At 42.6% G+C, this 27,376-nt stretch overlaps 1 protein-coding gene across 12 annotated transcripts in view; it reads left to right on the top strand.

The window, feature by feature from the left end:
* The window catches only part of IKZF1 (IKAROS family zinc finger 1), a 233,341-nt gene that overhangs the window by 15,143 nt on the left and 190,822 nt on the right, over nucleotides 1-27,376 (top strand). For all 12 annotated transcript variants that reach the window (XM_029589750.1, XM_029589749.1, XM_029589747.1 and 9 more), the window contains exon 2: nucleotides 3,788-3,847. In XM_029589750.1, coding sequence (XP_029445610.1) covers nucleotides 3,788-3,847 — 60 coding nt within the window. The remainder of the gene's footprint in view (nucleotides 1-3,787; nucleotides 3,848-27,376) is intronic.

Genomic DNA, 27,376 nt, shown 5'->3' with positions numbered 1-27,376 from the left:
GCACTCTAGCAGAATATTACAGCTTTACACTATCCACTCGAGTCGTATTACCCATCTGGGTCTCAGCCTCCCCATACACAATTAAAAGTTATACATTTATAATAACAGATTTTACATGTAAAAGGACATTCAAAGTACAGTCTTCTGAGATTAAAATATCCCTTACAGGAACATGTATATTATATTTACGTGCACTGCTGTGGTGCTAGCCGGAAAACTCTGCAAAAAAGACATTTGGAGCCCATATGGTAGTAGGCCTACTATAATGCACGTCATATGGGCTTCATCCTCAGAAAGCCATGAGTTACAATGTATAAACCTCCCAAACCAAAACTTCACTAACAGCCAGTACTCAAACAGCAACAACCCAACCTATAAAAAGGCAACACTTCAAATATTACACTAGGCCCTAAAACAGAGAACAGTGGGAGGCCTCTAGGCAGTGGCTGGAGGTCTGTTGTTTGCTTCCCGCCTGGAGAGGCAGCATAAGTGTGAGGGGAGGTGGCGGCAGGAGCAGACTGAGGGAGCTGCTGCAGCCGCTTTGCAGATTAAACATAGACAGAGGGCCTGAGAGAGGAGCAGGCCTAGGAAGCCGCCGCCGCCACCATGGATACTGAACGTAGTGACAGGAGCCTGAGAGAGGACGAGGTCTAGGGAGTCACTGTGAAGACTGAATGTGGTGAGGGGAGCCTGAGAGAGAAGCAGGCCCAGGGAGTTGCTTCTGTGGGGAAAATAAGATTGTCAGAGCAAGAAGAGATCCTGCTCTAAGAGAAAAGATGCTGCGGGGCCTTGTGTTGGTTGCAATGTCTCTGCAGGTACAGGGCTACTGCGACCAACATAAGACACCTGACCAGCCCACTGGGGCACGCTTGAATCCCTGATAAGGCCAATTTGCACCTGTTTAGGTTGTCTCCTCCCAAACAGTTCTAAAGTGGGAGGTAGCAAAAACCTTGCAGTAGATTAGGAGTGATGATCAAAGGAAAAAGATTTATTGCAACTTAAAAAAAAAAAAACCCAGTATCTACACAACTATGGCAAAAATCATCATCATGAAATAAAGAATAATGACTCCCATTTATTACAGTCTCCTTATCCATCTCCCAGCTTGAAACAGTGTCCTTTCCCCAGTGTTTGGAAAAAGAAAAATAGCTCAAAAGATTGGGATAGGAACGTGAAGGCCCAAACAATTCCACTTCTAAAAAACAGGAAAAACCCAACAATAATTTCTCTTCAGCCCAATAACTCTCCTGAGCGCTGCAAGCCCACTTGACTGGTAGATGAACAGGCAGTCTCTATCCTGCCCCTTCCAGGAAGTGGGGGAGGGGGGATTGGCTTCCCTTCAAGCCTGATCAGGTCAAAAAATAACAGGTCCTAAACTCTCCAAGGCAAAAAATTCTCTCCTCTCTGCTTCTTTCCATGCAGGGCTCACAAGACAGGATTTCTTCCTGTTACCGCTTTTTTTTTTTTTTTTTGCAAGCTGTGGGGCCCGCTGGGATCGCCAGCCCCCAAAACTCCAATTTTCTCCAAAAACAAAAAACGACAGCCAATCACAATCTGAGCATGTTCAACTCCTGTGGAGGATGCAAATATGCAAAAATCCCCTAGCAGGTGGAGACAGGGAAAATGTTGAGTAAGGGGGTGAAGCCACCGTTGCACACGTTCATCGGAAGGTATCCTGAGTGGATGGGTGTCCGCCGGGACCGGAGGTTGCGGCATGTATTGCCCTTTGGCTTCGTTTCCCGTGATTTGAGGAGACCAGGTCTGCCGCCACCTTCTTTTTAAGAGGCCCGTCCCCCCCTCTTTGCACAACACTCCTCTGTCTGTGTCGATCTGGGCCACTGTTGCCACTGTGGCGATGTGAATCTCCCCCTATGGATGCAGGTGACAGGAATTCTTAAGCGCAGGGCTGGCACTGCCTCCAAGCAAGGATGCAAGAGAGTGCTGGCCCTGCTGTGCTGAAAGGCGATCCCAGTGCCGCATCATTTTATGCCAGGCTATGAGCCAGACCCAGTTGCTCAGGGCAGCTGATCTGGACCTGGTTTTTCCCCATTGCACAAATGAACCTGTAGTCCTGACTCGCTTAAGGAAGTGCAATGCGGTAAAACCAGGCCCGGATCACCCCTTCCTTAGACACATGGAGGCAGTGAGTAACCTTGCCAAGCTGGAGGAAAGCTAACATACTGTACATCGAGGGAGAAGCTGTGAAGTTTCCATTTGCAAGTTGTATTACTCCATCAAAAAGCAAGAATGATAGACAATAGTCAAATTCACTTTTCAGAAACAGGAGTATTAATCTTACACATATATGTTTTTTTGTTTTGTACCATTCTTGTCTTTTAAAGGAGCCAAACACTGCAGTAAGTTCTTTATCAAATCAGATGTTCTGGCAGAGAAAGGTCTTTTGAGAAGAAGGGGAATATTTTTTTAAATGTATTTATTGTCACCAGCCATGGCACCAAGGGGTTAATTTATGTTTACTTTTAGCATATTGGTGGGGGGGGGGGGGGGGCTCTGTAAGAAAGATGGAAGCCCGGACTGGGGTGGTGCTCCCTATGCACCCAGTCTCTGGACTGTTCTAGAAGAATTCTTCACCAGGGATTGAAAATGGATTTTTTATTTTTTGGTCGGGGGTAGAAGTGGTGGTGGTGGTGACTGGACCTTAAAAGAGTTCCAACGTACAAAGTGCTACAGACCAGACTAGAGGACTTTCTTCTTCATGACTACCTGGTTTGCTTGTTGCCAGGCTTACACTCGGCAAGTCAGTTGAGCTGGGGTTATTACCTGCTTCTGCAGAACATGTGGTTCATAGGAGGAACCCGACGTGCACCAAATATGCCAGGGATCTCTGATTTGGACGCTCTCGCTTTAGGTGCTTTTCTTTTGACCCCCATCTGCGCACCTCTCTCCCCGGCGTCTGTGGCTCCTTGCAGCTTGCTTTTCGGAATGCCATGTGTTGCAGTGGAAGGTCAGCAGCAGCCTCCTCGCTGTTTTGGTTCCCAATCTGTGGAGCCATCTGTCAACAAAACAGGAAGGTCTGGGTTCCCCTTCTCTCCCGGGCTCATTTTGCTATTTTAGGGAGCTTCACTTCTCTCCCCCGTGCCGCAGAGAATTCTGAAGTCTGAAGCAGGGGGTCTTGCTGGAGGAGCAGAGGGGCCAGAGAAGGTGGGAAGCTGCTGTTTTGCCCATCTGCCACTGCTGGAGGTGGATTCATTATTAATAGAGGTAGTGGTGGCGGCTGCTCAGATAGGCAGCCCTGCCTGGGTAAATGAGACATTCTTCAGCAAATTGCTTCGTTTTTTTGATTGCTGATTGTGCGCGTGTCACCAAGCTGACTCAAGGTTCATCGATGCATGCTCAGTAAATTAGAAAGAACATAACTATGGATCAGCCAAGAGAATGAATTCCGTGCCTACAATGACCCTGGGCCATTTAATTTTCTGCCTAATTTTGTTGCAGTCAGTTTGCATTTTGGGTTATTATGCAGTAGGAAATTAACAATAAATAACAAATTTGGTCCTCCTGTCCTTGTAATGATATTTTTTTTTTATTACATAAATCTTTGTAATTTTGTTTTGGGTTGGGTTTTTTTTTTTTTAAGGATCAAGGTTTGTGCTAGTCTGATACCCGAGCAAGTATGGAGGGAAAAAAAAAATAAAAAAGAGGAAAATACATTATTCCTGCTAGATAATCTCATGCTGAAATTGCAAATGTCTTTTTTTCTCTCTTTTCCTTTTTTTTGTATTGCTTGGCTGTAACTTGCAATTCCCATTTTTTCCTTCTCTGTCAGATAACCAAAGAAAAATGGAAATAGAAACGGACGAGGCACAAGACATGTCCCAAGTTTCAGGTGAGGTTATTGCATACAATCTCATGAAGAGCACACGAAGAGCTATTAATAAGGCTTTAGCCAAGACTTCTGCTTTTAGAAGTGTGCCTGTTCTCATTATTGTGGGTATCTGGAAACTGGGAGACAGCGAGAACATGAAAGAGAGGACTTGGTCATTCCTGGCAGGCTTTGCGTTAGATTGTTTGCTATGCCCACAATGCTGTCTGCCCAGAACCAAACCCAAAGTAAAGTCCAGGATGTTTGCCTGGACCAGTGAACCAAAGAACTAGTGAAATAATGCGCCAAGCCCATCTTTTTTCTTATGCAGTGGAAAAGGTTGATCGATCCATGCCAGATAAACCCTAGCAATGATGATCAAAGTTTCTTAGCATGCTTCAGGGCTTGCATGAACTTCAAGATAGGAAAGACATTTTAGACTTTCATTCCTTTCCTCTTATCAATATGCATCCACATGTGTCCACAACCATACTCACCGTCCTCTTCCCTTTCCCAGAGAAAATTAGCAGAACATAACGGAGCTAACCATCCTCATCATGCACGATGAAACCATAGCACATGGACTATAATGTGGCATAATTTCCTTTGGTTGCAATGGCTGATCTGTGATAGTGACTGAGAGTATTACAGTAGTGCAATGCAGAAGGGTCCTGCCGGGAATGGTTACTGCTGATGGTAAGACTGTGTTCAGCAGAAACGGGAATTAATCACGTTGAGGGCAACCCTAAAGTCTCACTCATGATGGATACTCATTTCAAGACTCTTGAGGTCCAAGAGACGTTAAGTTGTCTTTAACAATTAACATGACACAACATGCAGTGTGTCATATTGGGATTTACTGTTTAGGTTGTTGCTAAATTCACTCTCCCTTCTCCATGGGCTCCTAATATGAACTACTAGCAGGATTACAGTATGATCCTCAGTCTGGCCATCCAATGTAATGGAGACCTACATTCAATCCCTACACAGTAGCTGCTACTATGCATCTATCATATGCTTTTTTGGAACACAATGACAGAGAACCAACAGGATATTGGGATATGGTCTCAGTGGTTTCTCTTTAGTTTTATTAAGCTACATGAAAAGAAAAACCTGATATGTTACAGGTCACAGTTTGGCACATACCCTTTCAGCATAAGTACTGTGCTGAATACTAATTTCAGCAGATGGTGCTAGAGTGTTTGAACAGAGGATTGGATATCTTCTGTGGGAGGCGGGGTGGGATCCGAGCCTGGGGAATGTAGTAGGCTATTTCCTGGAAAAAGTTTCCCTCTTTTGTATATTTTTTACTGGGTTGAGCTTTTAGGTTATAAGAGGGTGTAGATATTTCTGGGAAGTTATTTTATTTTTGTAAATGTTCTTATTTTGGTTTTTTATTTCATTGATTTTTCACTCATTATTTATTTCTGTATTGATTTGATTGCCTGCATTGCATAATGGTTATAGTGTTTTCCTTAGATTTTTATTGTAACCCTTCCTGGATGTTTAGAATGGATGGGAAATCAAACTGAAACAACCACGTAATGCATAAATAACTAGAACTACCATCAGTGTATGGCTATGACATGGATTTTTGTAGCTATTCCCAGCTGTTCACGAGGTTCGATATTGATTTCAGTGCTAAAATGTGTGACTTCTATGAATATTCATGGCTTATGTTTTAAAAGGCAGACGCTTTATTAAATTGCTTAGGTACTACTAGTAATGTATGTCACTGCTCACAGTTTTCTTCGTTACATTGCCTATTAACAGGCCGCGGTTGGATGTGCGTTTTTGAAGCGCTAGCTTTACTCCCTATTCAGTAAGGGGTAATAGCGCGTCGAAAACGCGTGTCCAACCCCCCCGAAACTAATAGCGCCCACAACATGCAAATGCATGTTGATGGCCCTATTAGTTATTCCCGCGTGATTCAGAAAGCCAAGCTGCACATTTTACTTTCAGAAATTAGCGCCTACCCAAAGGTAGGCGCTAATTTCTCTCAGCACCGGGAAAGTGAAAAACTGCTTTTCTGTACACCCTCCGACTTAATATCATGGCGATATTAAGTTGGAGGTCCCAAAAGTAAAAAATAATTAAAAATAAAAAAATAAAAAAATTTAAAAGCAGCCCGCGGCTCACAGGTTGAAAACCGGACGCTCAGTTTTGCCAGCGTCCGGTTTCCAAACCCGTGGCTTTCAGCAGGTTTGAGAACTAACGCCAGCCAATTTGAGAGTCGGCTGTCAAACTCGCTGACAGCCGCCGCTCCTATCAAAAAGAGGCGCTAGGGATGCGCTAGTGTCCTTAGTGCCTCCTTTTACCGCGGACCCTAATTTGAATAATTTTATTTACTGTATCGCGCACACAGGACACTCGCCTGTTCTCCCACATTTTTTTCTGTATCAGCCTGTGTGTTTGTTGGCATGTAAAGCTTTCTAAAGTTCAGACAAAAATCTAAACAAAAAATTGAGCAAAAGTGTCAGTTGAAATTGGAATATTAATTACTTCTGTATAGCATGATATATATTCCATAAGGAATCTAAAGCAGGGGGAAGAAATGAATATTCCATTAGTTTCTGAAGGTAGACTAAATGACCCTCAGCCCTGAGATGCCATCCAGAATGCCAGAGGCTTGGGTAATACTTGGGTAATCATTTAGCAGTTATGCTAGATATTGAGTTACCCACTGTGCCACTATTGAACACTAAGGATCTGTCAGAGGGCTATGACCAGGCCAGCACAGACCGTCTAGAGGAGACGAAGGCCCAATGTGTAGCTGTGACACCGTGTGATTGGTTCACACTCCTGGAGATGAGGCTTTGAAACTAGAGGTTGGCCAATTGTAGTTTTGTGATACACAGATTACGATCTGCAGTCCACTGGGTGGGGCCAGATTTAAGATTTTGGCACCCATAGGAGGAATACCATGATGGTACCCCTTTGAAGCTGAGCAGGCACATGGCCCTGAAGCAAACAGAAGCAGGCTCCTTTTGGACTTGGATGTTGAGCACCTTCAAAATTTGGCACCCTAGGTAGTTGTTTATGCCTAAATCTGGGCCTGCCACTGGGCTAGAAGATTGTGGATTGTTTTCAAGTCCATAAAAAAAAAATGGCAGTGATTGTAATCCATGCACTGAAATATTACGATCCTGCAGTTATTCCCCTAGGGCCGGGGGGGGGGGGGGAGGGGGGAATCCCTTCTTCTTTCTCTCCCATTTAACAAACTAGGAAAGCATGAAGATGGCAGCAGCTTTTGAAAGTCATTCCTCCGATACCTTTCCTTCTCCTGAAAAAATCACTGTGGTGAGAAACCTCCAGCTATTTATTCTTCTTTGTGCTGGAGGAAGGGGGAATAACCTCCTCCCCCACATGTGTGCTCCTTCCCTCACTAGACCACCTATGCTCTCTTTAGGCTAGAAGAAAGAGATTTCCATATTGCAGGAAATGCCAACTAACTCAGTGAAGTGATTTACAATTCGCAGTCTCGGTGTTCTTAATGACCTGGCTCGTAATCATCTAAAAAGGTCTGAATTTTTTGAACAACTATCAAGCCCATTTCTAATTGTAACCCCTTTAGTTCTATTTCTCACCTTGCTGAACTTTCACGTATTCCCGCAAAGGCTCAATTTGTGCCAATTAGTATACTGTATGTCCCATGGTTTTGATTGTACGATAGATCGAATTCCGCAAGAAGGGCCATAGCGAACATTTCAAACCAAGAGGGCTAGATGAAGGGTCCCCTTGGCATTTGCTGAGCAGGGGTGGGGAGATTCTGTCCAGCCCCCTTGGTGATTTTAATTTCTGGAGCAGGGGGGGCAGATACTGGGGAAGAGTGGGAGGCAGAGGATAGGGCTCCAGGGGCGGGGGGGGGGGGGGGCAGGGTGTCAGCAATATTTCTATATTTCTCAGAAGCTTGCAACCCTTCTTCTCCAGAAAATACTCCATCTCTTTTCTCCCTTCTTCTTCAGTATTTTCTCTCTGCTTCCCCCACTTCCCCATCATCTGCCCCTCTCTCCCTCTTCCCCCGTTCACCAGCATCTCCTCTTCTTTTCCCTCTCCTCCCATTTTCGCCCCTTCCCTTTTCTACTCTAGCATCTCCCCTTTTCTTCCCATGTCTCTTCCCAGCAGCACCGCTTAAAACTTCTCCAAAGCTTCCCTTTTCATCGAGTATCTCTCCTCTTCTTTCCTCTCCCACCCATTCTCCAGCTTCTCCCTTCTCCTCTTCCTCTTCCTACTCTGGTGGCTCCATTCGAGTTTGCTCTCCCCACACCATCGGCACTGCTGTGGCTTGGGCCTCTCTCCTCACACAACTGACAGTACTGTGGCCTGGGGACCACAAGCTGAATAGATTTGCTAGGGTGGGCCGGATGCAGCCTATGGTCTGTAGCTTGGGGACCTCTGCTGAGGTCATTAATGAAAGGGCTATGGTGAAGTAACCAGATGTAATGAAAAAACAAGTGGTTAGTTCATTAGGGAAGAATGTTAATTAGTTTGGGAAAATTCTTATTGAGAAACTCATAGACTTGTTTTTTTTCCAAATTTCATGGCAAGCTGATAAAACGATTGCCTGCTTTCTAAGGCTAGGATGGGACCTCCATCTTTCTCTCAGCACTCTTGAAACCACTTTTGAACCAGTTTTAAAATTAATTCCGTGATGGTTCAAGGCAATTCAATTGGTTGTCTGAAACCAGTTTTCAAACTCGTTTTTTTAACAAGTAAAGGCTGTACTGTCCTGAATTGCAGAAGGTTAACACTTGAGGCCATTGCTAACATTAGTCTTCAGTTTTAGGCTTACAGTATGCTTCTTGTTGATCTGTGCATTTTTTGTCATAAGAGAGATAGGAGTTAATGTTTCTGACCCCTTTTGGAGAGGGAACGTAAAGTAAAACAGTGCAGTTATTATAATACTTGATCAGTACAATACTTGATCAGAAGGAATTTCTCTCCTTTCTAGTTAAGAATAGAATATACATTGACGTGTTTGAATGTTTGGAAACAAAACTCGCATTGCTTGCTCATTGAATTTATTCCAAGATAAGGCATTGCAGTCCCTCTCGTCACATGATCACACACCTATTCTTTCTGTTACTCCCCCACTTTTCATGGTCTCCCATTCTCCTGTTTGCTTTGTCCATTATGAACCCCTTCTAGAATGGTGCAAACTGTGAATGTTTGATTCCCAACCTGGTCTTCAAGGCCCATCCACTCCCCTACAGCTAGTCTGATGCTCAGGAAGCCGTATTGGATATATTTGAGATATATTTGTACGCACTAATTCCGAGAGTCAGATTCATTTGCCTATTTTGGTTACCCAGAAAACCAGACCTATTGGAACAGATTGCTCTAGGAAACCGGGTCGAGAAACACTAATAGTGCAAAATAACCAGTACCTGATGTAAAGACCTCCATGGGAATCTCCACTAGAATCTGACCTTAATTTAGGACCTGTAGGAAGTAGAAGTTGGGGCATACCACTTTACCACATCATCCCATGTGAGGTTGCTGCAGTGGAGAGCTCATGCCAGTTCAAGAGCAATTAGCACCTGGGATCTATTTATTTTTATATTTATTATTGGCATTTATCAACCGCTTTATTATTTAAAAAACACCCAAAGCGATATTCAATCTAAAAACAGACAATTCAAAGACACAATATACCATAAAATAAACAATCTAAGAAAATATAATTCAAAAATACAATATAAACAAAATAATTTCTGTACAGATTTACTGACAACCAGTTACCAAGCCTTAACATTTGTTCTTGACTGGATATGGGTAGATTTTCTAAGGTGCATGCATGCGTCCATGTGCACGTGCTTCCCAGTGCACACACATGGATGCGCCAATTTTGTAACACGTGTGTGCCGGCGCGCGCATGTTATAAAATCGTTGGGCCACGATCACATGTGCACCAGAGTTTGTAATCCGCGTGTGCATGTGCATGCAGTGTGCGCAAGGGTGAGGGGTAAACTTTGGCAATTTCGCACGGTGACGCATTGCGGCCTTCCCCAGTTCCCTAACCCCCTACGCTAACCTCCCTTTCTCTTCCCCTCTCCTCTCCTCCCTGCCCCCTGTCCCTATTCTATCTACCCCTGGGTTTTTTTTGTTTTTTTTTACATTTTGCTCCTCAACAGGATCAGGATCATTTTGCGCGCGCCGGCAGAGTGCTGGTGCGTGCCCCGTTAGTGCAGCATTGTGTCCAATTACATCATTCGTTTACAGATTTACAGTGGTTAGTTCTAGAACAAGTACAAGTTGGCCCACGGGAGGGGGGGGGGGAGATATCCAATTACGCTTGAATAAGCGTGAACAGTTTTGGATCTACACTTTACACACAATAGATCCACTTGGATTAAATGAAAAAATTAATTGATACTCTTTAATCTAAGTGTCTAATGTGGGTTGGGGATAAGTATCTGCAAGGACCTAACGGAATCTGCTGGCAGAAATGCAAAGGACCTAACGGAAGACGTCGGAAGGGGGACTTGACAACTCATAAATTGCATTATTTTAGAAGAGGACGTGATAAAGGACTATGTTTGTGGATTATTTCCAGAAGAGGACGTGATGGAGGACTATGTGAGTGGATTAACGATTGGAGAAGATGGCGACAGTGGTAAAAAAAAGGGGTCTTGTGCGATTAAAGAAAGAAACAGTGTGATATATTGAAATTCGAGTAACATTCCCAAGGGCTGTCAGTGTGTTTCTATAGAGCCGGACTAGTGTTAAACGAGCGAAAATGAGTATACAAATCTGACGTGAAAGAAGACTTCATTCCCAATGACGTAATTTCCGGTAGATCGGGGTTTAAAGGAAGCTCTCTGAAAGACGCCATGTTAGGAGTGAGCGCATCTCAAGTGAGACCGCGCAGAACGAAAAAGAACATAGAAGCCAGAAATTAAAGAGCTGAATCACAGAGGATGTTCTTGGACGGTTGCTGTGCGGATACTGATGTAAATCCCCTGAGGCAGGACTCTGTCCGAAACATGATCGTGTCGGGATTGGAATCACTACTGGATGAGTATTAAATTTCTTCTTATATCTTGCAATACTATGAGCCAAAGTTGGTGATTAAGAATTAGGTGTTTCAGCGGTACGTTGGAGACAAAGATTTTATTAAATGGACAAAAAAATTATATAAAAAAGTTGTTGTAATAAAAAGCAAGGTGACCCTATACCATATTAGAGTCTGTGGTCAAATACAGACCCTTAGAGTAAGGGGCCTACATATGCAGTTTGGCTAGAGAATTGTGTTAAAGTGTGATTGACCAGTTGAACCACTGTTTTAGAGTTGCAGCTTGTAGAAAAGACAGCTGAGGCAGGATATGATAAAGGTCTACAAAATCATGAAAGGACTTGAAAAGGTAAATGTAAATTGGTTATTTACTCTCAGATAATGGAAGGACTGGGGGCATGCCAAGAAAGTGGGCAAGTAGCTCATTTAAAACAAATCGAAGAAAATTATTTTTCAATCAGTGCATAGTTAAGCTCTAGAATTTATTGTCAGAGGATGTGGTTACGGCAATTAGTGTAACTGGATTTAAAAAAGGTTTGGATAAGTTCTTAGAGAAGTCCATAAACTGCTGTTAATCATTAAGGAATAGTAGCTTGGGATCTGTTTAATGTTTGGGTACTTGCCAGGTACTTGTGACTTGGATTGGCCACTTTTGGAGACAGGATTCTGGACTTGATGGACCCTTGATCTGACCCAGTATGGCATATCTTTTGTTCTTATGAACAGTATCCAAGTCCACCTCTATCATTAGGGCCTGTGGATCTGGAATTTTATTGCCCAGACTTCAAGCATTTGTACTCACAGCTTTCCAGCATTTCTCCCTCAGCTTGCTGCTCTTCCTGGTCATCTCTTCTACTCTTTTGCTTAACAGTGGGCTGTTGAATGATTTTGTTAATGTCACTACTGACTTCCTGTATTTTTGGGGGTGACATTCCAATTTGATTAGATTCCTTCTGCTACACCCTTTCTCTAGTTTAAATGCCTGATGACATATTACCTGAATTTCTCACTTATTATCTTCTTTCCTGCCACGGACAGATGTAGGCCATCTTTACCGTATGTTTATTGTTCCATACATGGCTCCAGCTTCCAATATATCCAAAACCTTGATCTTTACACCAGGTTTTGAGCCATTTATTGAATTTGTTCCTATAGCTTAGCCCAGGGGTGGCCAACTCTGGTCCTCGAGAGCCACAAACGGGTCAGGTTTCAGGATATCCACACTGAATATGCATGAGATATATTTGGATACAATGGAGACAGTGCATGCAAATCCATCTCATGCTTATTCATTGTGGATATCCTGAAAACCTGGCCCATTTGTGGCTCTCGAGGTCCAGAGTTAGCCATCCCTGACTTAGCCTTTCCTTTCCCTTTCCGTAAACAGATAACACCTCAGAAAAGGCAGCTGTATTTGCCGTGGGTCCAATCTGATTCCTCAGATTCTGGAAATCATTCTGCACTTCTTGAATGCTCAGATGGATGATATTGATTTTTGAGTTCTTACTTTCTTCATTAACTGTATTGCCTATCTGCTTTGCATTTCTGCCAGCTGAGTATCTTGGGAGACATTTAACTGCTGTGTCGTGTCACCCTCCAAACAAGTTCCCAAATTAGCACTTCTGATGACAGAGTCTCCCAGCACAAGGAGTTTTCTGCTATGATATTTGGTAGTTTTTATGGGGTTTCTGTGTGCTCTGAAAGTTTTCTTCACTTTCAGACACTACTTCAATGTCCATTGTTGGAGCAAGAGACAGAGCATGAGAGACTGCAGGAAATTACAGTGTCATGGGTTAGGAGACATTGTAACTGAAACTTGTTAAAAGGCTGGAAGAGCGTATGATTAAATGGTCAGTTTTCCAAATGCAGAAAGGTCATTAGTGGTGTACCCTTACATAGGGATCAATACTGGGATTTTTGCTGTTTAACATATTCATAAATGAACTGGAAAAGGGAATCAAATGAGGTGATCAAATTTGCAGATGACACAAAATTATTCAAATTTATTAAAACAGTAGTGGTTTTGCAAGAAACTGCAGAAAGACCTTGTGAAATTAGGAGACTGGGTGACGGAATGGCAGATGAAATTTAATGTAGAAAAATGCAAAGTGATGCAAATAAGGAAAAATAATCCCTACTACAGGTACACAATGCTGGGTACTTTATTGTGAGTTACTACCCAAGAAATGATTTGGAGTCCTTGTGGACGATACGTTGAAATCCTCGGCTCAGTGCGCGGTGGTGATCAAAAAAGCAAATAAAATATTAAGATTGATCCAAAAAGGAATGGAGAATATCATATTACCTCTGAATGGAGCAACTGTACTTTGAGTACAGTTCTGGTCACCTCATCTCAAGAAAGCCATAGCAGAGCTAGAAAGCTTTTCACAATGGATTACATTCAGGTACTGTAGGTATTTCCCTATCCCCAGAGGGCTTACCATCTAAGTTTGTATCTGAGGCAATGGAGAGTAAAGTGACTTACCCAAGGTCACAAGGAATAACAGTGGGACTTGAAACTTGGTCTCCTGGTTTGTAACCCACTGCTTTAACCACTAGGCTACTCCTCTACTTAAGGTAGAGAAGGGCGACAAAAATGATAAAGGGAAGGACACAGCTCCCCTTTGATGAGAGACTATGTAGGCTTGGGCACTTCAGGTTGGAAAAGAGACAGCTGAGAGGAGACAAGATAGAAGTTTATAAAATCATGAGTTGGCTAGAGTGGGTAAATAAAGGATGGTTATGTACCCTATCAAATAATTCCAAAACAAAAGGACACTCCATGAAACTAAGAAATAACAGATTCAAAACAAATCATAGAAAGTAACTTTTTCACTCAATGCACTATCAAGCCGTGGAATCTGTTGCCAGAGAATGTGATCAAGACAACCAGCATAGAAAGGTTTAAAATATTGTTCCGTAGTCACATCCACAAAACAGTTACTGCTGAAAAGCCAGTCTCCCAGAGACCAGAGGGCGCATGCTAGATTATAGTATTTCAAATTGGGAAACCCCTATCCTCCCTCTAAGGAGGGAATCATAAGATACCAAAAGAAACCCTCGCTTTGCGTTATTCCACATGCATCTTGAGCAAAGTGTTGAAGCCCTTTAAGATCCTGTTTGGTTAAAATTAAAGGTGTCATTTGCAAACTATATAATAATTTACATAGAAGAGACATCTTAAACAACGTTATCCTACCCATAAGCGATAATGGAAATTTCATCCAACTTTGAGTACATGTCTTAAATTCCCTTATAATTGGTGAGATATTCTCTTGGTACCATATATTTGTGTCTCTGTGAATAAGGACGGCAAGATATTTAATCAAATCCACTACCCACATAAAGTCTATCCAAGATCTCCTCAAATAACATTCAGAGCTTCTGACTTTTCCAAATTCACCTTAAAGCCAGAAAAAGATCCGACCCTCCGAAAAATGTCCAATATTTTAGGAAGGAGACTTCTCGCCTGAGGGATGAATAGAAGAATATCAACTGCGAACAATAAAATAGGTAAAAAGGGGAAATTATTGAACACTGTGTGCACTTGATCCTCATTAAGAGCGTGTACCAGGGGTTCAACCGACAAAATAAATAATAAGGGAATCAAAAGGCACTCCTGTCGAGTTCCCCTAGTCAGCTGAAATGAAATAGAGAGATTGTTGTTAAACCATGTTCTAGCCACGGGGTTGGCGTAAAGAATCTGAATCGCCTGGTAAAAAACCCCTGAAAACCAACATTTACCTAACATAAATTTAAGAAAAGATCAAGTGACATTGTCAAAGGCCTTTTGAGCATCATATGTAATCAATACAGGGTTGATAAAATGTTGGGATTTGCATAGTTCAAGCAATAATAGAATATGCCTCACATTAATACTTGATCACCTACCTTTTATAAAGCTAGCTTGTCCCCTGGAAATCAGGGTCAGCAAATATTGGCCAGCCTGTTGGCTAAAAACTTTGCATAGATTTTTATGTCTACAATCAATAATGAAATTGGCTTATATGCAGGCGTCTCTTGGGGATTCCGACCTGGCTTAGGAAGCCCTACTATGTGCGCCATCCTAAGTGTGTCTGGCATTTCACCCCATTCCACTATGGCATCAAACAGATGTTTCATGCTCATTAATAGAGCTGGATTCAATGTTTTATAGGAAAAAGATGTCAACCCATCTGGTCCTGGGGCTTTGAAATTCTTTAACTCCTTCTTCACAGACTCAGTCTCTGCTATCTTAAATGGTGCATTCAAACTCTCCAACTGACTAGGTGATAAGGCCTGCAGAGTGATATTCTCCATAAATGTATCTCTAATGTCAAGGTCTTTCTCCTAGCCAGTGCACAATTGCTTATAATAAGCCTGAAACACTTCACTTATTCCAGAAGTGGTAGTAACCAGTTCTCCAGTATTATCCCGCAAGCTTGAGACAAATGCTGACTTGTGTTCTCTTCTAGTCAGATTGGCCAACATCTTGCCAGACTGATTCCCAAAAAGAAAAGGCCTATGTTTCAAAGAAAATAGAGAAGATGTCGCTCTCTTATACAAGCCTTCATTCAACATTTTTCTTAATAAAAGAAACGTTTGTTGAAGTTCTAGAGTTGATTGAATATTTAATTCTTGTTTACATTGATTTAGTTGTTTAGTCAAATCTAATATGTCACTATACAATTCCCTCTTTCTGCAAATGGAGTAGCCATTTGCAGAAAGTAGCACTACTTTTGCTATCTCCCAAAATAGGATAGGCTCTGACTGGTGTTGCCAGTTATTAATTTCAAAATGCTGCTTAGACAGCAGAAACTCTTTAAAGGTCTTGTCTTGAATCAGCCAGGGGAGCATCTTCCAGTTAGAAAGGTCATACCTACTATTGGGTACCTGTAATACACTGGACAATGGTCAGATACCACCACAGGCTCAATAGCAGAGCTTCGTAACTGTGAGAAAAGAGTATCAGACATCAGTAAATAATCAAGCATGAATTTAAAGTCAGTAGAACGTGTATAGTGAATAAAATCTTTGGTACAAAGATTCAGTATCCTCCACGCATTAATTACCTGCAGCGATTCACACAGGAAGGAAATGCCTTCTGTTTTCCCCAATGGCTTATCTTTAGAATTAGATTGACGATCAAGAGTAGGGCCAGTCACACAATTTAGGTCACCCCCGTAACACAATTGGTGCCCTTCTCAAGGAAATAACATGAGTGATAAGATCCTTAAAAAATATGTGATGTATTGATTTGGCCCATAAACCAAGGCGAATATCGTTAATTTGCTAAACAATAGGCCCAAAGCCATAATGAGCCTCCCATCTAGGATCGAAAATTGATTTTTACCATTGGAAAGAAACAGATTAATGGATTAGAATTGTAACACCATGACTGTGGGAAGAGGTCTGCACTGCAAATATTTGGTCAAAACCTCTCTTCTTCATTTTTAAATGTTCTTTTTCAGATATATATGTTTACTGCAAAAATACAATTGAACTTTTAAACTTATTTAAATTAGAAATCACCTTTTCCCTTTTTATAGGGGTACCTAACCCCACTACATTCCAAGTTACAAATCTAAGAGAAATCCCCATTACCCAAAGAAAAAAGAGAAACTGTAGCTGAACTCAACGCAGCACCTTTCAACATAGGAATTTTCCATAGGATTCTGCAATAAATTCCAAATCTCTTCAATACACATGGCTGCCCAAAAGAAATAACACCGTTTCCCAATGATCTTCTCCAGACAGTAAAAAAACAGGTCTACTCTCTTCCTTGAAAATGGAGCTGACTGTGATAAAAGCTAAATTAGCTTCAATTAAAGGTAGTACACCCACATTGCATTACTCAGATAATAATTCCCCAATATCACAGAAAAATCAGGAGTCAAGAAAAGGAGATCCATTAGGCTCAGGTAGGACCCACAGTCACCCATTCTTGACAGATGAGAAGCCAACAGGTATACCCCCCCCCCCCCACTCAAACAGGTCATTAAAAAATTCTTTAAAATCCAGGAAGACAGTGGGCTCTGGTAGAATTAGACCTGTGATGAGGAGACACACAATATACCAAATGCAAAAAGAACAAGCCTTCTCTATATTAAAAACTGAGGAAGTTCTTGAGAAAAACATTGCAGTATTACCAGAAAAGAGAGAAAAAACACAATGCATGCAGTATTTCAAGATCCATAACCAAAAGAAAAATCTAATTGAGATGGATAACTCTGTCAACAGTGGCACAACTACAAACAGAAAGAGTAAAGTGAATAACAAATCTCAACTAATATCTCATAAGGAGTCCAGGAAAAGCAATAACCTTAAAGAGAGTACCTGGAAGGCTATGACCACAAATGCTCATAGTTTGGGAAATAAAATCCCAGATCTGCAGGCCCTAATGGCTGAGGCAGAATTGGACATTATTGCTATCACAGAAACATGGTTCACAGAATCTCATGAATGGGATACAACAATACCAGGCTACAACTTGTTAAGGAAGGACAGAGAGGATAGAAAAGGGGGAGGTGTGGCTCTTTATGTCAGAAACAACATCCAAGCATCTGAGCTACAAGGAAGTTGGGGTAAAGAAGAAGCTCTATGGGTCGACCTAAAAAAAGATGATGGAGTGTCCATTTATATTGGAGTGGTTTACAGGCCTCCAAACCAAAAGGATGAGCTGGACAGAGATCTGATTGAAGACATCCATAAGATAGGTAGGAAGGGAGAAGTGGTGATCGTGGGTGACTTTAATATGCCAGATGTAGACTGGAAAATCCCATCTGCAGAAACTAAAAATAGTAGAGCGATAATGGATGCCATGCAAGTATCTTTGTTCAAACAAATGGTGTTGGAACCCACGAGAGAAGGTGCTATACTCGACTTATTGCTCACTAATGCAGATAATGTCTCAGATGTCCAGGTGGGCGCCCACCTCAGCAGCAGTGATCATCAAACAGTATGGTTTAATATCACTAATAGAATAGGGAAAAGAACCACAAAGACCCGAGTTTTACAGTTCAAAAACACAGACTTTGAGGAAATGGGGAAGTACCTGGAGGAAGAACTTAAAGGATGGGAGAACGAGAGAGATGTGGGTCAGCAGTGGACCAATCTAAAAGGAGCAATCACCAAGGCAACTGCTCTATATGTTAGAAACGTAAAGAAAAGCAAAAGATAATTGAAACCTATCTGGTTCTCAAAGGAGGTGGCTGACAAATTTAAAGCTAAAAGAACAGCATTCAAGAAATTTTATAGGATCCCAAAGGGAGGAGCACAAAGAAGAATATTTGTATCAACTGAGGGAGACGAAGAAAATAATCAAGTTGGCAAAAAATCAAGCAGAAGAGAGGATTGCCAAAGAGATAAAAAATGGTGACAAAACATTTTTCAGATACATCAGCGAAAAGAGAAAGGTCCAAAGTGGTATAGTGAAATTGAAAGGTGGTAATGATCAATGTGTGGAGAGAGACGAAGAAATGGCAGAAATATTAAACGAATACTTCAGCTCTGTGTTTACTAAAGAAGACCCTGGAGAAGGACCATCTCTACACAACAAGAAACTGGAGGGAAGTGGAATGGATGAAAATCCTTTTACAGTAGAAAATGTGTGGGAAGAGCTAAAGAACCTGAAAGTGGACAAAGCCATGGGGCTTGATGGGATTCATCCAAGGATATTGAGGGAGCTCAGAGATGTTCTGGCGGGTCCGCTGTGTGACCTGTTCAATAGATCCCTAGAAACGGGAGTGGTGCCGAGTGATTGGAGAAGAGCGGTGGTGGTCCCGCTTCACAAGAGTGGGAACAGGGAGGAGGCTGGCAACTACAGACCGGTTAGCCTCACTTCGGTGGTGGGAAAAGTAATGGAGTCACTGCTGAAAGAGAGAATAGTGAACTATCTACAGTCCGGAGAATTGATGGACCAGAGGCAACATGGATTCACCAGGGGAAGATCCTGTCAGACAAATCTGATTGACTTTTTTGACTGGGTAACCAAGGAATTGGATCAAGGAAGAGCGCTCGATATCATATACTTGGATTTCAGCAAAGCTTTGGATACGGTTCCGCACAGGAGACTGGTGAATAAAACGAGAAGCTTAGGAGTGAGTGCCGAGTTGGTGACCTGGATTGCAAATTGGTTGACGGACAGAAGACAGTGTGTGATGGTAAATGGAACCTTCTCTGAAGAGAGAGCGGTTTTAAGTGGTGTACCGCAAGGATCAGTGTTGGGACCGGTCCTGTTCAATATCTTTGTGAGCGACATTGCGGACGGGATAGAAGGTAAGGTTTGTCTTTTTGCGGATGACACTAAGATCTGCAACAGAGTGGACACGCCGGAAGGAGTGGAGAGAATGAGACGGGATCTAAGGAAACTGGAAGAGTGGTCGAAGATATGGCAGCTGAGATTCAATGCCAAGAAGTGCAAAGTCATGCATATGGGGAGTGGAAATCCGAATGAACTGTATTCGATGGGGGGGGAAAGGCTGACATGCACGGAGCAGGAGAGGGACCTTGGGGTGATAGTGTCTAATGATATGAAGTCTGCGAAACAATGCGACAAGGCGATAGCAAAAGCCAGAAGAATGCTGGGCTGCATAGAGAGAGGAATATCGAGTAAGAAAAGGGAAGTGATTATTCCCTTGTACAGGTCCTTGGTGAGGCCTCACCTGGAGTACTGTGTTCAGTTCTGGAGACCGTATCTACAAAAAGACAAAGACAAGATGGAAGCGGTACAGAGAAGGGCGACCAGGAAGGTGGAGGATCTTCATCGGATGACGTACGAGGAGAGATTGAAGAATCTAAATATGTACACCCTGGAGGAAAGGAGGAGCAGAGGTGATATGATACAGACTTTCAGATACTTGAAAGGTTTTAATGATCCAAAGGCAACGTCAAACCTTTACCATAAGAAAAAAATCAGCAGAACCAGGGGTCACGAAGCTCCAGGAAGGAAGATTCAGAACCAATGTCAGGAAGTATTTCTTCACGGAGAGGGTGGTGGATGCCTGGAATGCCCTTCCGGAGGAAGTGGTGAAGACCAGAACTGTGAAGGACTTCAAAGGGGCGTGGGATAAACACTGTGGATCCATAAAGTCAAGAGGCCGCTAATGAAGAGTAGGTGACTCACCAGAATGATGGCTACTGCCTGGAGACAATACCCTTATTCAATAAACATACACATGGTTACTGTGACTCCAACATCGCTCTAAGCTTCAACAGCAAGAGGAAATGTGGAAAAAAGGATTTGCACTCACAAAGACGAGAGTAGCTGGCTTGTTACGGCGGTTACTACCCCAAACCAAATAAGCCTGATACTTCACTTTCAATGCATATCCAGCATAGTTCTCTGCTTCAACGGCAGGGGAGAAGAAAAACTGTTACTTCACACATCCAGCAGAGCTCTCTGCTTCAACGGCAGGGGAGAAGAAAAAAGGGTTCGCACTCACAAAGTGGGGAGTAACTGGCTTGTTACGGCGGTTACTACCCCAAAACAAATGTGCCTGATACTTCACTCTCGATTCATATCCAGCATGGCTCTCTGCTTCAACGGCATGGGAGAAAGACTGATACATCACGAATTTCCAGCATAGCTCTCTGCTTCAACGGCAGGGGAAAAGAAAAACTGATACTTCACGCATATCCAGCATAGCTTCAACGGCAGGGGAGAAGAAAAAAGGATTCGCACTCACAAAGCGGGGAGTAGCTGGCTTGTTACGGCGGTTACTACCCCAAATCAAATGTGCCTGATACTTCACTTTCGATGCATATCCAGCATAGCTCTCTGCTTCGACGGCAGGGGAGAAGAAAAACTGATACTTCACGCATATCCAGCATAGCTCCCTGCTTCAACGGCAGGGGAGAAGAAAAACAACCAATAAGGGCTGTATAACATAGTCTGGGTAAAAACAAATAAGCATGGGTGTAGCTTGCTTATTGCGGCGGTTACTACCCCTACTACCCCTAGCTAATCAAGCTAGATATTTCACTTGGATGCGGCTCCGTCACCGCTCTCTGCATTGATGGTGGGGGTGGAAGGGAAATAGAGCTAGGGGCTAGGAGAAGCAGATGAGTATGAGAGAAAAGATGGGGGAAGCTTGCTGGGCAGACTGGATGGGCCGTTTGGTCTTCTTCTGCCGTCATTTCTATGTTTCTATGTTACTTCTGCCCACCTGGTGAGCACATTCTTCCTGGATATGGCTTACCAAGTCATTTAGGCCCCATTTAGGCCATTAGAATACTGTGTACAATTCTGGTCACCGCATCTCAAAAAAGATAGTTGCGATGGAGAAGGTACAGAGAAGGGCAACCAAAATGATAAAGGGGATGGAACAGCTCTCCTATGAGGAAAGGCTGAATAGGTTAGGGCTGTTCAGCTTGGAGAAGAGACGGCTGAGGGGGGATATGATAGAGGTCTTTAAGATCATGAGAGGTCTTGAACGAGTAGATGTGACTCGGTTATTTCCACTTTCGAATAATAGAAGGACTAGGGGGCATTCCATGAAGTTAGCAAGTAGCACATTTAAGACTAATCGGAGAAAATTCTTTTTCACTCAGTGCACAATAAAGCTCTGGAATTTGTTGCCAGAGGATGTGGTTAGTGCAGTTAGTGTAACTGGGTTCAAAAAAGGTTTGGATAAGTTCTTGGAGGAGAAGTCCATTAATGGCTATTAATCAATTTTACTTAGGGGCGGATTTTCATACTCCGCGAATAGGCCTACTTTTGTTTGCGCTCCAGGCGCAAACAAAAGTACGCTGGATTTTAGTAGATACGCGAGGAGCCGCGCGTATCTGCTAAAAACCTGGATCGGCGCGCGCAAGGCTATCGATTTTGTATAGCCGGCACGCGCCGAGCCGCGCAGCCTACCCCCGTTCCCTCCGAGGCCGCTCCGAAATCGGAGCGGCCTCGGAGGGAACTTCCTTTTGCCCTCTCCTCACCTTCCCCCCCCTTACCTTTGTCGGGGGATTTACGCCTCCCTCTGGGAGGCGTAAATCCCCACACGTCAGCGGGCCTCCTGCGCGCCGGGACGCGACCTGGGGGCGGGTCCGGAGGGCGCGGCCACGCCCCCGGGCCCGCCCCCGGAACGCTCCCGACACGCCCCGAAAACGCCGCGCGGTTCGGGCCCGCCCCCCGACACGCCCCCTCCGAAAACCCCGGGACTTACGCGAGTCCTGGGGCTCTGCGCGCGCCGGTAGGCCTATGTAAAATAGGCTTACCGGCGCGCAGGGCCCTGCTCGCCTAAATCCGCCCGGTTTTGGGCGGATTTAGGCGAGCAGGGCTCTGAAAATCCGCCCCTTAGGGAATAGCCACTGCTATTAATTGCATCAGTAGCATGGGATCTTCTTAGTGTTTGGGGAATTGCCAGGTTCTTGTGGCCTGGTTTTGGCCTCTGTTGGAAACAGGATGCTGGGCTTCATGGACCCTTGGCCTGACCCAGCATGGCAATTTCTTATGTTCTTATGTTCTATGGGGAGCCATTTCTCAATCACCTCTTGCAGTTTAACATCGGTTATACTGTCTTTAAATCCCATAAATCGGAGATTGGATCTCCTGGATCTAGTCTCCAGGTCATTGATTTTAGCATCTTATGAACTCACGAGTTTCTCCATTTTGGCAATTTTAACATTTAAAGCCACAGTATCATCCTTTACTATGCTGACTCATCCTTCCATGGTTTCTAGTCAAGGATGGTAATCCAACAAGGATGCCTTCACCTCTGCTATTTGTGCTGAAAGCTCATCGAATCGGGAGTTTAAGGTTGCCACAATCTCCGTTGTGAGATCAGAGACTACAGTAGAGCGACAGCAAGGGCAGAATCTTTAGCGGCAGCCATCTTACCCTCTGACAGACAAGGCTTCTCCTCTTTTTTCACCAGACACGTGGACATGTCATAGGTAAGTAACCATGTCAGCTCTCCCTGTACTGAGATAATCCCACCTTAGAAATAAAATCTGCAATTAAAGCTGTTCTTTTTCCAGATGGATTTGGATTTTTAGAGGGGAGGCACCCAGAGCTCAAGGATGCACGTCTTCCCCTGCTCACCGCATCACGTAATCTCTCAGGATGTATATTTTTATTGCATTTTCAGTTATTTATTTATTTAAAGGCTTTTATATACCGATGTTCATGTACTGGTACATATCATGTCAGTTTACATAGAACCAAAGTTGGAAAATTACATCGAACAAGAGGTTACAAATAACAGGGTTAACTTCGTAAGAACTTATAGATAAAGCTGAGAACGACTTAAAATTATTACAAAAAACAAAAGTTAGTCTTTAGTAGATTCTTAGTTGGAGTAACCTTTCAGAGTGAAGGAGGTTTCTGTCTCCTGTTGTTATTTTGTCAGTCTTTTGGGATTTCTGAATTTCCCTTTTGGGAGTCAGTCTTTTGTCTGACCTATTGTGGATTACTGTATTTGCTTTTTTTGATCCATTTTTGGAAACCTTCCTTGTGAGAGCTTTGGTATCACTCCTCTATCTCATATCAAGTGGATATAGAAAAGCATGATGGCAGAAAAAGACCATATGGCCCATCAAGTTTACCCATCCATCCAATTAATTTAGCATTATAATTCTCATCACTTCCTGAGAAGTCCTGTATTTATCACATGCTTTCTTGAATTCATATACTGTTTTTGTCTCCACCACTTCCAGTGAGAAGACATTCCATGCATCCACCACCCTCTCTGTAGTGAAATATTTCCTAAGATTAACCCTTTCAACCTCATGAGCCCTCATTCTAGAGCAGTGATTGTGAACTCCAGTCCTGGAGTGCCACAAACAGGCCAGGTTTTTAGGATATCCACAATGAATATGCATGAGATAGATTTGTATACAATGGAAGCAGTGTTTGCAAATCTTTCTCATGTATATTCATCGTAGATATTCTAAAAACCTGCCACTCGAAGACTGGAGTTCACCATCACTGTTCTAGAGCCTCCTTTCCAGTGAAAATGCTCACCTCCTGTGCATGGAATCCTTTGAGATATTTGAATGTCTCTATCATATCTCCCATATCTCATCTTTCCACAAGGGTATACATGTTTATATCTTTAAGTCTGTCCCCATATGCTTTAGAATGAAGACCACTAACCATTTTAGTAGCCACCCTCTGGATCAACTCCATCTTATTTATATCCTTTTGAAGATGCGGTCTCCAGAATTGTACATAGTATTCCAAGTGAGGTCTCAGCAGGGACTTAGATAGACCAGCGATAGATCGGCCAGTGACTCGATGCAGAGGAGTTTCACTTTTAAGTTGTTTTTTCTTCAGTGATTATTCTCTCATTTTGGGAGATAAGGACGTTTTTTCTACCCTTCCTGTGTTTTTCCCTCCTTTGAGTAAAAATCTGTTTTGTTCCTTTTTGGGACTGAGTGCCCTTGGTACCAGGGACCCAGTTACCAATCCATTGGGAAGGAGATGCGTTTTTCACTTAGGAAGAGTATGAGGAGTGGAGGAGTGGAGGTTTCATCAGAGAGGAATGGATTCCTGTCCATTACCAGAGGGAAGGAGTTGAAGGTATTGATCAAGGATTATTTTTTCTACTGATTCAAGTATGCTGCACTTGAGAGGAGTGTGCCCACTTGGTGCTGTCAGAAGGAGATCTAAATATTTAATACGATTGCAGGAGAGGTATGAGAATTGAGACTTGATGTGTTCTGACAAGTAATTGGTACTAAATTCTAACCATTCTACAGTGGGGAGAAGATTTGAATAAATTTGGGAGTTGGAAGAAGGATTATACTTTCTTCAATCTGAGTAATTGAAAAAGAGAAAGTGATAAATTGCTAAGGAATTGGCTTCTATAAATACAAAGACTTTACTGGAAGAGTGAAGTCACAAATTTATTAATCTTTATTCTTTTTTTAATTTAAAACCTAAACACTGTAAAGAATCTTCAATTTATCAATTATCAGTAAAGGAGTTGGAAGTCAAATTGCCTCTCAGTGTGATTATTGCTACTATAGACTGTAGAGATCATCAGGGCTGTGTACTTTTGTTAATGCAAAAGGACCTTGAAGCTATTCTTCCCTGCATAGGGAGCCCTGGACCTCTGAAGCAAAATGCTATCCATGGAGAACTGGGTACAAAGACGTTCTATTTTATTTTTATTTGCCCTTGGGGACAGCATCAGGGTTCTATCCCACCCAAGGGTTACACAGTAAATGAGGGCAGTTTAGTTGCCTTGATCAGGGGCGTAGCCAGAACTGAATTCTTTGGGGGCCAAGGTTAACATGGATGGGCAATATGGCCATCCCTCATCCCCGATGCCTTACCCTATTCTATGTGGGTCTTCACGGCAACACTATCTCCTGTCTTTTCTCCCTCTACCTGTCCTGTCCCAACTTTTTCTTACTCTCCCTCTGTGGTTAATACAGCTACTTTTCTCAAGCTGATGAAGAGCAACTACATAGGCTTCAGTCTTCCACTCAGTCGATGTATTCAAGAATTTTAAGGGATGAGAGGAGCGGGAGATAAATAATTACCTTCCAAAAGTAAACACTTTGATGGCCTCAAATTTTTACATGGGCATTGTTGTTTCCCCATTCAGATTATATTTCTTAAAGGCACAGGGGATCATGGACTGGCGGTTATTCAGTGCCTTCCAGGCCCTCTAACTCCTGCACCTTTAAGGAACTGACTCAGACACGACCCTGCTGCTAGAGATGGGGGCCTAAACCAAACGTAAGGGGGCAGAAGCCCCCAAAGCTTACCCATAGGTACACCTCTGGCCTTGACTCATACCCTACAAAAATGTTAAAACAGTTGTCAGAAGAGACCATGCACTGTTGTGTACTAGAGATTATCCTGTTAGATTGAAAGACACTTACACAAGTCCCTAACTACTTGACTTTTGACTCACAGACTCTTTACATAAAAAAGGAAGTCTGTAATCTTGGTGACATTCTTGACCCTTCTCTTCATTATGGACCATCAGATCAAGGATGCAGTATGCTCATCAAATGCTAGATTGAGACTCCTTCGACATTTAAAACCCATATTTGAGTCAACCGATTTTCAAACAGTTCTCCAGTCACTGATTCACCCTGTTCTTGACTATTGCAGTTCCTTCTATATTGGCCTCCCTCAGTGCCTAATAAATCCATTATAATTGGTTCAAGACGCAATAGCTTGATAACTTACAGGTACAGCACATTATGTCCATATCACACCTATCCTCCAAAAATTACACTGGCTTCCAATTCTACAGCATATCCATTTTAAAAGTGCTACCATTATTCATAATCTCCTCAATAACCTTCCCTCATCTTGGATTAGATCCACACTTAAAATATATTCACCCTCCAAAAGGTCACCCTCGCAATCTTTACTCAACATTCCATCAGTCCAGTTAGCACATCTTATAGTAACACAAGAGAGGGCATTCTCAATAGCAGGCCCCATGGTTTGGAACTCACTACCTTCTGATTTACATCATATAAAAGATCCAAAACAGTTTAAAACTTACTTTTTCAAAATTGCCTACATACCCCTTAGTTAGCCTTATTCTTAGTTGATTTTATAAGTTTTATGGAACTATATTATATCTGTATATTGTTGTCTAACTGTATTTTATTATTGTACCTATGTTAATATTTTATATGTTAATTTGGAACCCGTCCTGATCTGTGGAGGGCATGGGAAATAAATAAATATTATATAATAAAATAAATAAAAGATAACATAGATAATGTATCACTACATGAGAGGGTTGTTCCTCAGGGATTGAAGCATTCACTTATTTTGCCTATCTTGAAAAACTCCGCTTTAGATCCAGCATCCTATTGTAACTATAGACCTGTCTCAAACATTTCTTTTATCTCAAAGTTGGTTGAAAGATCTGTTCTGGGACAGTTAACTTTTTTGGAAGAGAGCAGGGAACTGGATTTTTACCAATCAGGAGTCCATCAGGGAGACAGCATAGAATCAGTATTGGTATCTGTTTATGGAAGGTCATCTATCATTTGGATGATAAGAGTCCCAGTGGGGGATGCGGTGAAGACTTGGTGAATATCAGGGTTGTGGTGTAGGAAGGGGGTTTATAAGTTAAGCCCTATAACAGGTGTGCTTAGATGATTTCTTTGAAGTGTTTTATGTAATATAAATTTTATTGAATACTTACATTATGCAATTTTTATCTGTAAAAGCAATTGATAAATGATAAATTAAATGAAATGAAAGTGAGAGATGCTTTCAGCTAGGGATTGGAGGTATGGTGGCCAGCTGGATTGTCTTTTTTGAGCACTAGAATTTAGTCGGTCATAGTTAATGGTATGTTATCATCTAACAGTCAGCTTTGGTATGGGGTGCTGCAGGGCTTCTCACTTCCCATCTCTTATTTAACATGTTTTGTATCCTATGGGGGGAATTATAAGGAAGCATGGAATTACTGGGCATATTTTATGAAGGTGACATCCAATTGGTGGTTCCAGTGGGGAAAGCTTCTCAGAGGGCTGTCATATCACCAAATCCTGTCTGTCAGATATATCTAACTGGTTACTGAAGCTTAAAAGTGGAAAAATGAAGATTGTTAAGATGGGGGAATTGGTGTGCTAGATCT

The sequence above is a fragment of the Rhinatrema bivittatum genome, chromosome 2 (genome assembly GCF_901001135.1).
Source record: "Rhinatrema bivittatum chromosome 2, aRhiBiv1.1, whole genome shotgun sequence".
Taxonomy (NCBI): domain Eukaryota; kingdom Metazoa; phylum Chordata; class Amphibia; order Gymnophiona; family Rhinatrematidae; genus Rhinatrema; species Rhinatrema bivittatum.
This window is presented reverse-complemented; position numbering and strand designations above follow the sequence as displayed.